The sequence below is a fragment of the Callionymus lyra genome, chromosome 6, assembly GCF_982586985.1.
Source record: "Callionymus lyra chromosome 6, fCalLyr1.hap1.1, whole genome shotgun sequence".
Taxonomy (NCBI): Eukaryota; Metazoa; Chordata; class Actinopteri; order Syngnathiformes; family Callionymidae; genus Callionymus; species Callionymus lyra.
The window spans coordinates 32,020,624-32,032,808 of NC_141823.1; the positions used below are offsets into that span (position 1 = coordinate 32,020,624).

Here is a 12,185-nt window from a genome sequence, read left to right on the forward strand (position 1 = left end):
ACTGACTCCTCTCGGCGACAGCTGGTTAATATTTTGGTTGCAGACATGACCGAAATTCATGGGTAATTAGGATATATATATATATATATATATATATATATATATATTTTTTTTTCTTTATCCCTGCAGGACAACTCCCCCTCGTGATGTCAGAGAGAAGTATGCACGTGGCATAATTGAGGTTTTCCCATACCTGATGGACACGTACTCCAAACATGGATATGTAAGACTGACATCTGCTTTCACTGTTACATTGTTGAATGAACATTATGCTCAGTTCGGTTTCACTGGTCTTGGAACTCAACATTATATTGCTCATACAACTAAACATATTCAATATCAGAGATCAGGGTGGTTAATTTATCTATAGACTAGTATTAAACACTTTAATTCCATGGTGCTGTTTTCTGCTATTTTGCAGGAGCATTTCTATGATCCTGAGAGTGGCAGTGGTTACTTAGCATGGAGACTGAAAACAATTCAAAGGAGGAGTTAATCAGCAGACAGGAGGAGGCCATCACGTCAGCCAACAGGTGGAGGGCCAAGGGCTAAAAGAGATGCTTCATATTGTCCTGAGGTTTTCCTGAGTGAAGTGAAGTGCAAAGAGGCCATCTCCTTCATGAGATATACCCCTGATTAGGCGTCTGTACAGCAAAAGATGAAGATGACATTTGAATTTCGGCGCAATATGCTGCTTAACGAAGAGACCTCAGCTGATGTATTGACCGAATATCCCCGCTTCAAAGATGTCAAAGGCCTGGTAATGAAGTATTTTCTAGCATATATTGTATTATGTTAAATCTAATTTGCTAAACTTATCTCCTTTGAGAAACAGTATCATGCACTGTATCATTCTCAAACTGTCCTGTTATGACTTATCTTTTGCAGATTGAGCAGGACTTCACACTGCAGTTTGGTGAGGATGTGACTGCCAGATTCTTGGAGAGGTTATAGTCACCATACTGGCTGTAGAGCTGTGATGTCCCTTGTGAAAGCAATGCTAACTATTGTATCATTTTATTTAAGATACACGGTGCTAATGGAAGTATCACTCTATTTAGGTGGCCCACCACATTTAAGAAAAAAGTCATCCAGCTGTGCAAAGCACTTCCGCCCTCAGACGACCTCGGAGACTTGATACATTGTGCAGAGGCATCATCACATCCAGAGTGGAGAGACAATGAAACTGCCGTCTCCGGTATTATGATTTATTTCCACCATGGCTTATTTTTCTGTTAAAATAACAAATTATTTTTAATTTGACATTTTATATTTTTTGTCCGCAGGTTGGGACAGTGATCTCTCCTCAATTCTCCTCCTCATCCATCTAATTCCTCCCACCGCCGAAGGCAGGAAAAGACCTGGAAAGGTGTCCGTATCCCAAGCTGAGAAGCATCTGGTCATGTTCAGGAAGGTTTGTACTTTTATCTTTTCAAATACTGTATATATTTTTTGTTAATGGTTTCTATTTATTTTAACTAACTCATTCTAGGGTATTCATTTAATTTGTGCTTTTGTTATTTTCAGAGTGGAACAAACTTGGACGAGCATCTTGATGGCATCAAAAATATCATGCAGCCTCATCTGCTCGCGATTGGGAGGATGAAGAGCTGCATTGAGGAGTTCTTCATTGTTTTGGACAAACAGGCCATTCCCTGCAAGTCGGTCAGTTCTCTTGCTGCGTTTGATGAGCTCTTTAAGGCTCACATTGTTTTTGGCACTTCCTACAGTCAGATGCTCCACAACATGTACACCTTCTTGCAAACCACTGTCTACAACATAGATATTGGCCAAGTTCAGGAAAGCCCACGTGTTGCAGAGGTCAGGGCTAAAATGTTGCACTAGTTGTCTTGACAACTCCCATTACAATGCTTTTACAAGGCAGCCAAACCTCTTTACCTCCCAGTTCATGTGCATGTTTGTGTGTTTTAGACATTGTGACAGATTCACCCTCTCTTTTTTGACTCCATGGGGTTTATTTGTTTTGTTTGCTCGACTAATTGTGACAGTGTTAATCGGCTTTTCAGGCATATGCGTTTACTTCATGGTTTTTGTTCAGGTAAATCACTGCGCTTGAAATGTGCGCAGGCAGGATGTTGTCTTACGTTTGGTACCTTTTCAGGCTTCAGGAAACATCTAAACTCAAAACATATAGACCAAATCGAGCATTGTGTCAGTGTCACACCAACTGACCATGACAACAACAATGATGTAGTAGATAATTTGCCATTGCAAAATACTGATCAAGTGCCCAGCAGCTCTCAAGTCCTGCCAGCTAGTGAAAGTCTCCGTGATATGTGTGCATCTGCCATCGCCGAACTACAGTTTGCAGGTGTTAGTCAGTTGAATTTAAACAATTTTGTGTCATCTATGGAAGAAGTGGTACTGGAGGTACAAAATCAAGCTAAAGATGCTGTTTTGAAATGTTTACCTGATCAGGGTTCAACTTCAAAACATTTAATTGAGCAGAGTTTTGGAAAACTTGAAAACCCTTTTACTTCATTAAATTCAGAATCAAAACGAAATTTGTATTTTATAAAAAAAATGGAAAATTGTTGAACCTGTAGAAAAAGTACTTGGTGTTAGATTTGACAACAGAAGAAACAGATGCACTGGCACATATAATCAGGTAACTGTGACTAACAAATTTGCTTATATTCCAATTTTGGAAACACTGCAGTCCATACTTGGTTATCCAAATCTAAGTGAAAAATGTAAGTCTTGCTACCCTCCCAAAAATTCTGTATATTTTGATTTGAAAGATGGATTATATATTAAGAAACATTCTCTTTTCTCAAATGAAACAAATGCATTGCAAATTCAACTATTTTTTGATGAATTCGAGACTGCCAATCCTTTGGGTTCCAAAAAAGGTATACATAAATTAGGGGCAATTTATTTCACATTAAGAAATTTTCCACCCAAGTTAAATTCGTCTTTAGTTAATATACACTTGTGTGCCCTGTTTCATGCCCAGGACATTAAAACATATGGGTTTGACACAATACTTGAGCCAATTATTAATGACCTTAAAATACTTGAAACTGATGGAATTAAAGTGCCCATGTTCTCGCATCCTGTTCACGGTAGCATTGTACAAGTCACGGGAGATAATCTTGCAATTCATAGCCTTTTCGGATTCGTGGAGTCCTTCAATGCACGGCATTGCTGTCGTTTTTGCACCTTAGACAAAAGTGATTTTCAGACTGTGTTTTGTGAGGAAGATGAGCGTGTGATATTACGAACAAGACATGCACACAGAACATTGCCTGACCAAACTACAAAATCCACAGATGCTCCATGTGTATGGTGTCAAGCGTTCATGTTCACTGAATTCTCTGCAATATTTTAACACTGTGGATAACTTTTCAGTTGATATTATGCACGACATTTTAGAAGGAGTAGCACAGTTTGAAGTAAAACTTTTATTGGAATATGTGCAGGTGAACTTCTTAACTGCTAAGGAACTGGCTGGTAGAATTGAGTCATTTAACTATGGCTATACAGAGAGGAGGAATCGTCCTCCATCTGTAAAATTATTCGATGGTAGTAATGATTTGGGCCTGAATGCTATTCAGTCCTGGTGTTTGTTGTGTAATATCCCCCTTATATTTGGAGATTTAGTACAGAGAGATGATGAGCACTGGCATCTTTTTCTGTTGCTTCTACAAATTGTAAATATTGTTTTTTCCCCTGTTGTAACATATGGTATTCAATTCAATTCAAATTCAATTCAAAGTGTTTATTGTCATATACATCGAGAAACACGTTTCCCTATGCAATGAATATTTTCTTTGCCGTCCCTCCACAAATATCGGCATAACAAAAAAATAAAAATAAATATACATAACAAAAAAAAGTCAAGATAAAATAACAATAAAAAATAATAATATAAGAAAGGGAGGGGAACTGTACATGTGATGGATTTAAAGTGACATGTGACAACAGTGCAGTGTTCAGCTGTTCATGATTCTTATTGCAGTGGGGTAGAAAGAGTTTCTCAGGCGTGTGGTCCTGCATTTTGCACTCCTGTACCTGCGAGGGCAGGAGTGTAAACAGTCCATGTTGTGGGTGGGAACTGTCCTTGATGATGGTGGCAGCTCTCCTGTGGACTCTGTGGTGGTAGATGCTGTGCAGAGAGGGCAGTGGAGACCTGGTGATCCTCTCCGCTGTCTTAACCACTCTCTGCAGACGTTTGCGGTCCATGGCCGTAGAGCTGCCGTACCACGCAGTGATGCAGTTGGTCAGACTGCTCTCCACGACACAGCTGTAGAAGTTTCTGAGGATCTTTGTCGACATGCCAAACTTCCTCAGCCTCCTCAGAAAGTACAGCCGTTGCTGTGCCTTCTTGACCAGCTGTGTTGTGTTGGTGGCCCACGTTAAGTCCTCAGTGATGTGGACCCCGAGGTACTTAAAGCTGCTCACCCGCTCCACTTCAAGATCCCGGATAAACAGTGGTTGGTGAGGTCTCCTCTCCTTCCTCATGTCCACTATCATCTCCTTTGTCTTGTCTGTGTTGAGGGTGAGGTTGTTGTCCTCACACCAGGAAACCAGACTGTCCACCTCTGTCCTGTAGGCCGCTTCGTTCGCCGCGGTGATGCATCCTATCACCGCGGTGATACTTTAGGATGGTGTCGTCTTTGTGGGAGGCGACACAGTCATGTGTGAACAGGGTGTAGAGGATGGGGCTGAGGACAAATCCTTGTGGAGTGCCAACATTTGTGATGATGCTGGCTGATGTTCTCTTGCCAATCCTGACAGTCTGGGGTCTGCCAGTCAGGAAGTCAAGGAGCCAGTCGCAGAGGGTAGGGTGGATGCCAAGTGTGGACAGCTTGTGGGTCAGTTTGTAGGGGATCACCGTGTTGAAGGCGGGGCTGTAGTCCACAAAGAGTATCCTGATGTAGGACTCTTTGTTTTCCAGGTGGGAAAGGGAATGGTGGAGGACAGCTGAGATGGCGTCGGTGGTGGACCTGTTGGGTCGATAAGCATACTGCAGGGGGTCCAGTGAGTCTGGGATGCTGCTCTGAATGTGAGCCAGCACCACTCTCTCGAAACACTTGATGATGACTGGAGTGAGCGCTACTGGTCTGTAGTCATTCAGGCAGGTGGGTGGGCTCTTCTTAGGGAGGGGGACGATTGTTGTAGTTTTGAAGCAGGTGGGAACGGTGCTCTGGCTTAGGGAGAGGTTGAATATGGAGGTGAAGACGTGGTATGACTATTTTTCTGAAACACATTATAAGTGAGCATCATCAGTTGTTCAAACGCCTGTTTCCTGATAAAAATCTCCTGCCTAAGCATCATTTCATGATACATTATCCCAGATGCATAAGGAATATTGGACCAATTTTGCACATGTGATGCATGCGTTTTGAGGCTAAACACAATTTTTTCAAGACCCAACTGAAAAGTTTCAAAAATATTACAAAAACACCAAAGACACATGGCTGTTAATTGGGAGTATTTTATCCAATGCAGGTTGAACATTGGTCCTGCAAAGATGGTTCAGCTTAGAGATTTGAAAGAAGGTGCAGAGATTGCTGCTAAACTAAATGTTGAAGTATCCACACATGTTCTGTCTGTAAAGTGGGTAAAGCATTTTGGCACAGAATATTGCACTGGTTTAATAGTATGCGTTGAGGTAGCTGATGAGATGCCAGTATTTTATAGTATTAGTAAGATTGTTGTTAAAGATGAAAGAGTTATTCTGACTGGCTCAGTGGTTGAAACTCTTTGTGTTGATGACCATTACTTTGCATTCAAAATGTCAATCACACCATTACTGGAATTCAAAGTATTTAATGTAAAAGAGTTGCTGTATTTCAGACCAATGGATATTCAAATGTCTTATGGACAGACTGACACCTCTCACTATTTAGTTCCATACTGCCATTTAATGTTGCCCTGATAAGCATTTTTATGTCAACTATGTCAATATTTCATTGTCCAATGTCCATTTTGTATGCACTGCACTTTTTGAAAATAAATGTTTTTTATAACGCATGAATGTAGTTATCTATAGAGTATCTATATTATTTCCCTGTATTTTTGGTACTATTCTATTTTAACACTAAAGACAGTGTTGAATAGATGTAACACGCAACAAGAGTAGTTGAGAGAGAGTTAATTCTGATTAACACTAAAATGCTATCAGTGTCAATAGTGACTAACACTATCAGTGTACATGTGTTCCTAGTGTTAATCTTGACTAACACTTCACAGTGTAGTGTAACATTTTAACTCTACAGTGTTGTATTTTAACACTTAATTTTAACTCTATACTCTGAGTACATTTAACACTCTGTAGATAGGACCTATATGTTCACTGGCACAGTGTTAGAATTGACTCTTTAAGTGTTGAATTAACACTGCATTATTTACTGTGTATGTAATACCCTTGTGTTTCTAGTAGTCTTCTAATTTATTTTGATGTAGAAAAGGAGATGGTGTGCAACATAAGTTGTTGGGAATGTGACCCAAGTCGGCGGCAGCTAGACATGGTAAGAAAAGGGTTTTTATTCAATTGTAATTGTTATAGACTGACTTAAGGTTGCACTCATTGCACCCCGGAACCTTTGTGCCTTTATCTGTGTTCTCTACAGGCGGGTTTGTGGGTTGCACCGCCTACGGAATGTATGGAATGCTGGACTGTTGTACGACGATCTCTTCTCAAGTAAAGTTCTCTAACTGAGCTCCAAGTGTGCGTGCATCATTACCCTCGGGTTACCACACTTTTGGCAACGAGGATTAAAACATATACGACGGAGTGTCGTGAAGTTAGGGTCGGAGAAGAAGTTCCGTGTAGCATCTAGCGTGTAGCATGGCTACGTTCGGCACGCTCAGTGAGTTCGTCGAGCAGGATGGTGACTGGATCGAATATGTCGAGAGACTGGAGCACTTTTTCCTGGCGAATTTCATTGAGAAGGAGGAACGTCAAAGATCGATTCTCCTCAGTGTGTGCGGTGCCAAGACGTACAAGTTGATACGCAACTTAGCAACCCCACGGAAGCCAGGTGACTTATCATTCAAGGAATTGGTGACGCTGGTGCAGGAGCATCACAACCCCAAACCGTCAGTGATTGTTCAGCGCTTCAAGTTCCACACACATTCACGCAAAGAGGGAGTTTCGGTTGCTGCATTCATCGCGGAGCTGAGACAACTGTCGGAATATTGCGAGTTTGGACCGGTGCTTGACGACATGCTACGGGACAGGTTGGTCTGTGGTATCAATAATGACAGCATTCAACGCCGATTGTTAGGTGAATGTACACTAACTTTCAAGAAGGCGTTGGAGATCGCTCATGCTATGGAAACAGCAGCTAATAACTCAAAAGACATTCAAGCAGCTAATGCCGTTGTGCCACAGAGCACTGTTCACCGTCTGTTTAAAGAGGGCAGAGGAAAGCCGATGAAGTCATGCGAATGTTACCGGTGTGGGGGAGCGCATCTCGCTAATGACTGTGGTTTTAGAGATGCTGTTTGCCATAACTGCCAGAAAAAGGGGCATATAGCCAAGAAGTGCAGAGGTGCTAAAAAGCAATGGAAAAAGGAGTGGGAAGAGTCAAAACCCCAAAGGAAAACGCACCATTTGCAAAGAGAAGGACCTGAGGAGCAGTGTTCATTCAACATGTTCAGTATGGACCTCAGGGAACCCCGGGCAGCCCCGATCTGCGCAACGCTGCAAATAAATGGAAAAAAAATGACGATGGAGGTGGACACGGGGGCCTCAGTTTCAGTGATAAGTCATACCACCTACTGCAGGTTGCGGGGCTCTGGAAAGGCGCCCGCTTTAAGAAAGACGAACATCAAACTGAGACAATACACTGGTGAGTGCATTCCTCTACTTGGAGTTATAGAAGTAGACGTTATGTATGAAGGCCAGTCAGCTAAAGGGGAGCTGATAGTGGTAGAGGGGGAGGGACCGAGTCTGCTTGGGCGGGACCTCCTAAAGAGAATTCGCTTCAATTGGGGGGAAATCATGCACATGAGGGTGGTTGGGGACATCCTATCAAAGTATGCAGATGTTTTTAAGGATGAGCTTGGCACCCTCCGAGGCACAACAGTGAAGTTGACCGTGGACCCCAACGCAAAGCCACGTTTTTGTAAACCACGCACAGTGCCATACGCTATGAAGGCTAAGGTGGAAGCGGAGCTGGACAGGCTGCAGCGGTCAGGTGTCATTGAACCGGTGGAGTGGGCAGCCCCAATTGTGCCGGTGCTGAAAGAAGATGGTGGGGTGCGGGTATGTGGTGATTACAAAATGACAATCAACCAAGCCTCACAACTGGACACTTATCCCCTGCCCCGAGTGGAGGATTTATTCGCCACACTGGCAGGAGGACAAACATTTACCAAACTGGACATGAGTCACGCATACCAACAACTGCTGCTGGACGAGGATTCTAAACAATATGTGACCATCAACACCCACAAGGGCCTGTTCAAGTACAATCGCTTGGTGTTCGGCGTTGCGTCCAGCCCAGCCATTTTTCAGCGCACCATGGACAACCTCCTGCAGAACATTCCCCATGTTGCTGTCTACCTAGACGACATCTTGGTGACTGGTAAGACCGAAGGGGAGCATCTGAAAAACCTCGACCAGGTGCTACAGAAAATGAAGGAGGCCGGGCTGCGGTTGAAGCGAAGTAAATGCGTTTTCCAAGCTCCGAGTGTCACCTACCTGGGTCATAGGATTTCAGCTCAGGGGCTTTCCCCCATGACAGAGAAGGTGAGGGCGATTAAGGAGGCTCCTAGCCCAAAGAATGTGGCAGAACTCCGGTCGTTCTTGGGCTTAGTGAACTATTATGGGAAGTTTTTGCCTGAACTCTCCACTGTGCTTGCCCCACTCTATCAGCTCCTGCACAAAGACTGTTCCTGGACTTGGCAGCAGGATAAAGAGACAGCGTTCCAACAGGTAAAAGAACTATTGCACTCTGCAACGCTGCTCGTGCACTTTGACCCAGACAAGGAAGTTGTTTTGTCCTGTGATGCATCAGCCTACGGCGTGGGGGCAGTCCTTTCGCATCGTATGGAGGACGGAGGGGAGAAGCCTATTGGGTACGTGTCTCGTACCCTCACATCAGCAGAACGGGGTTACTCGCAGCTAGAGAAGGAGGGGCTAGCTGTAGTTTTTGCTGTGAAACGGTTCCACCAGTACCTTTATGGTCGCCCATTCACCATTTTCACAGACCACAAGCCCTTGCTGGGCCTGTTTGGTGAGACTAAAGGTATTTCACCCATGGCGTCAGCAAGAGTGCAGCGCTGGGCATTAACTTTGTCAGCGTACCAGTATCGTATTGTGTATAAAGCAGGAAGTGAAAATGCAAATGCAGACGCGTTCAGCCGTCTTCCCCTCCCAGAGTCACCGAGCCAAGCTAACCTCCTTCCAGAGACTGTGTTTTTGTTAGACAGGCTGTCTGACTCCCCGGTGTCCGCAAAGCAGATCAAACAGTGGACGGGAAGAGACCCGGCGCTGTCACAAGTAAAGCAATGGCTGCTGCAGGGCTGGCCGGTAACAGTTGAGCAGGAGGAGCTCAAGCCCTATGTCCAGCGACAGCTGGAGCTCAGTGTGCTGGATGGCTGTATCCTCTGGGGCTCCAGAGTGATTATTCCACCTGCAGGACGTGCTCAGGTAATGGAAGTGCTGCATGAAGCTCACCCCGGGGTGTCAAGAATGAAGAGCCTCGCCAGGTCGTTTGTATGGTGGCCAGGGATGGACGCTGCGTTGGAGAAAAAGGTCAAGGCATGTTCACAGTGTCAAAGTAACCAGAAGATGCTCGCACCTGCGCCTCTCCACCCCTGGGAGTGGCCGGCCCGTCCGTTGTCCAGGCTTCACCTGGATTTTGCTGGTCCGTTTATGGGTCACATGTTCCTTGTGCTAGTGGACGCTCATTCAAAGTGGATGGAAGCACACCTCATGTCAAAGATCACAGCCCCAGTTACCACTGACACGCTCAGAAGCATCTTTGCCACCCACGGGCTACCGGATACAGTGGTCAGTGACAACGGGCCCACTTTCACCAGTGAGGTGTTCAAAGAGTTTGTGGAGAAGAATGGAATCCGACATATCCGGTCTGCGCCGTACCACCCTGCTTCCAACGGCTTAGCAGAACGTGCTGTGGAGACGCTGAAAGATGGACTGAGGAAAATGTCGGGGAACACGCTAGAGACTAAGCTGGCACGTTTCGTGTTCCAGTATCGGATTACTCCACACACAACCACTGGCTTGTCTCCAGCGGAGATGTTGCTGGGAAGGAAGCCCAAATCTCATCTGGATCTCCTTCGCCCGGATGTGGGGGCAAAAGTTGCCCGATCGCAGGAGAACCAAAAAGTGAGACGGGACCAACATGCAAGAGAGAGGCTGTTGCAGCAGGGGGACTGTGTGTACGTGAAGAACTTTGCCGCTGGCTCACCATGGCTGATTCACCTCCAGTTTCCTTTGTGGTGGACCTGTTGGATGGCAGGCAGGTTCGCAGGCACCAGGATCACGTGCGGGCCCGCACTAACGTAGAGGAGGAGGGGTCTCGGAGTGCTGCTCACAAGGATAGTGTGAGCGGCTCTATGGACTGTGGAGCACCGGTGGGCATTGATGGACGGTTGCTGCCTCCTGAGGAATTGTCTGAGCAGACTGCCTCACCTGCCCCTGCCCAAATTCCTCCCAGTGGAGCACCGTCTGTTGCCCAGGCTGTGGACTCTAATGTGTCACTAAGACGGTCAAAGAGGCAACACCAGCCTCCAGAGAGACTGAACTTATAAACTAAAAAAAAAAAAGTGTTATGCCATATCGGTTGTTTAGGCCTGTTGTGATAAAGAGAAATGTTGTGCAATACCGGATGTTGTTGATGGCCTGGAGAAATGTGAATTAAAAGTGCAATAGTACTTCGGTATCGGGTACAAGGGTACATACAGGCAAAGTTAGTTTATTGGTTTAACCGTATTCTAAGTGTTTACTTAAAGGGGGAGAAGTGTTATAGACTGACTTAAGGTTGCACTCATTGCACCCCGGAACCTTTGTGCCTTTATCTGTGTTCTCTACGGGCGGGTTTGTGGGTTGCACCGCCTACGGAATGTATGGAATGCTGGACTGTTGTACGACGATCTCTTCTCAAGTAAAGTTCTCTAACTGAGCTCCAAGTGTGCGTGCATCATTACCCTCGGGTTACCACAGTAATAATTGTATGACACATAACCATGTTAAATGATCCTTTCTTTTCTACTTATTTTAAAGCTTGAATAGACATTCGGGAATGAGCGTCAGTACGAGCAAGTGGCTGAAGTTGGCAACATCATTTTGAAAGACCTCTGGACCTTGGGTCTGAATGAGGAATTGGAGGCAACGGTTACTTTTGTAACAAGCTCCATTGGCATTGACAAAAACATCAACAGACATATGAATTTTCAGTCATTCCTACTCTTTTAAACACACGGGTGGCAAACTGCTGTCTTCATGTGATATCTTTGGTGGCCAAGCAACATGTAAAATAACAACACATAAAAGATTTCTTGTTAGTGCATGCATGTTGGCTTCCAATTTTTTAAATTTTTTTTTTAGGGACTGGACATGTGGACTGCCAATGCATATATTATATAAATATATAAAATGTTATATCAATTTGTGATTAACTTTGTCCTAATGATGACATTGCTAGGAAAGACTGTATTGTCTTCCCTTGTTGGAAGCCAGGGCACTGGATGTTGTGTGTGTATATAATCTTTTTTTTTCTGGCTGTTTTTATCTGCATTTTATGTAAAAATAACCGTAATTGAGCTGCATTTCCATAAAATTAGAAATCAAAGGTTGTTTCTGGTGTTAAATTGATGAAAAATGACAAAACAAAACCATTACTTTAAGCACTATGGCTATTGTGAAGTTGCCAAAATTGTTGTACATTATCATGCAGATCATGAAGCCAAAAAAGAGGCTCATGCACAATCTCCATGGATTGGGTTGTCCAAATTATGTAGACCTGTTCAGGTTGCTTATTACGCATTTAATCATTTGAGTGAACCTGTTTGTTTTGCATGTTGGGATGCACATTCGAGGTTGCATGTCACATGGTTGCATGGATGTGTGTGTGTGTGTCTCTAAAAAATATTGAATAACAGAAAAATGTATTCAATATCAATACTCTTTGGAGTGTGTTCAATACTAAAAATCCAAAGTGCCTTTTTATCAGTGGTGGGCTGTC

The 12,185-nt window shown here is 44.1% G+C and overlaps 1 protein-coding gene across 1 annotated transcript; it reads left to right on the forward strand.

Moving 5' to 3' along the window:
* Positions 1–6,817: 6,817 nt before the first annotated feature.
* Positions 6,818–8,969, forward strand: LOC148078811 (uncharacterized). Its single transcript, XM_087793992.1, has 2 exons — positions 6,818–7,823; positions 8,852–8,969. The coding sequence occupies exons 1-2, from the start codon at positions 6,818–6,820 to the stop codon at positions 8,890–8,892; spliced, it is 1,047 nt and encodes a 348-aa protein (XP_087650118.1). The 3' UTR covers positions 8,893–8,969.
* The last annotated feature ends 3,216 nt before the right edge of the window (positions 8,970–12,185 follow it).

Coding starts and splice junctions, on each gene's coding strand:
- LOC148078811 (XM_087793992.1), top strand. CDS start 6,818: ATGGCTACGTTCGGCACGCTCAGTGAGTTCGTCGAGCAGGATGGTGAC. Junction 7,824..8,851: donor CAAACTGAGACAATACACTG/GTGAGTGCATTC, acceptor CCACTCTATCAG/CTCCTGCACAAAGACTGTTC.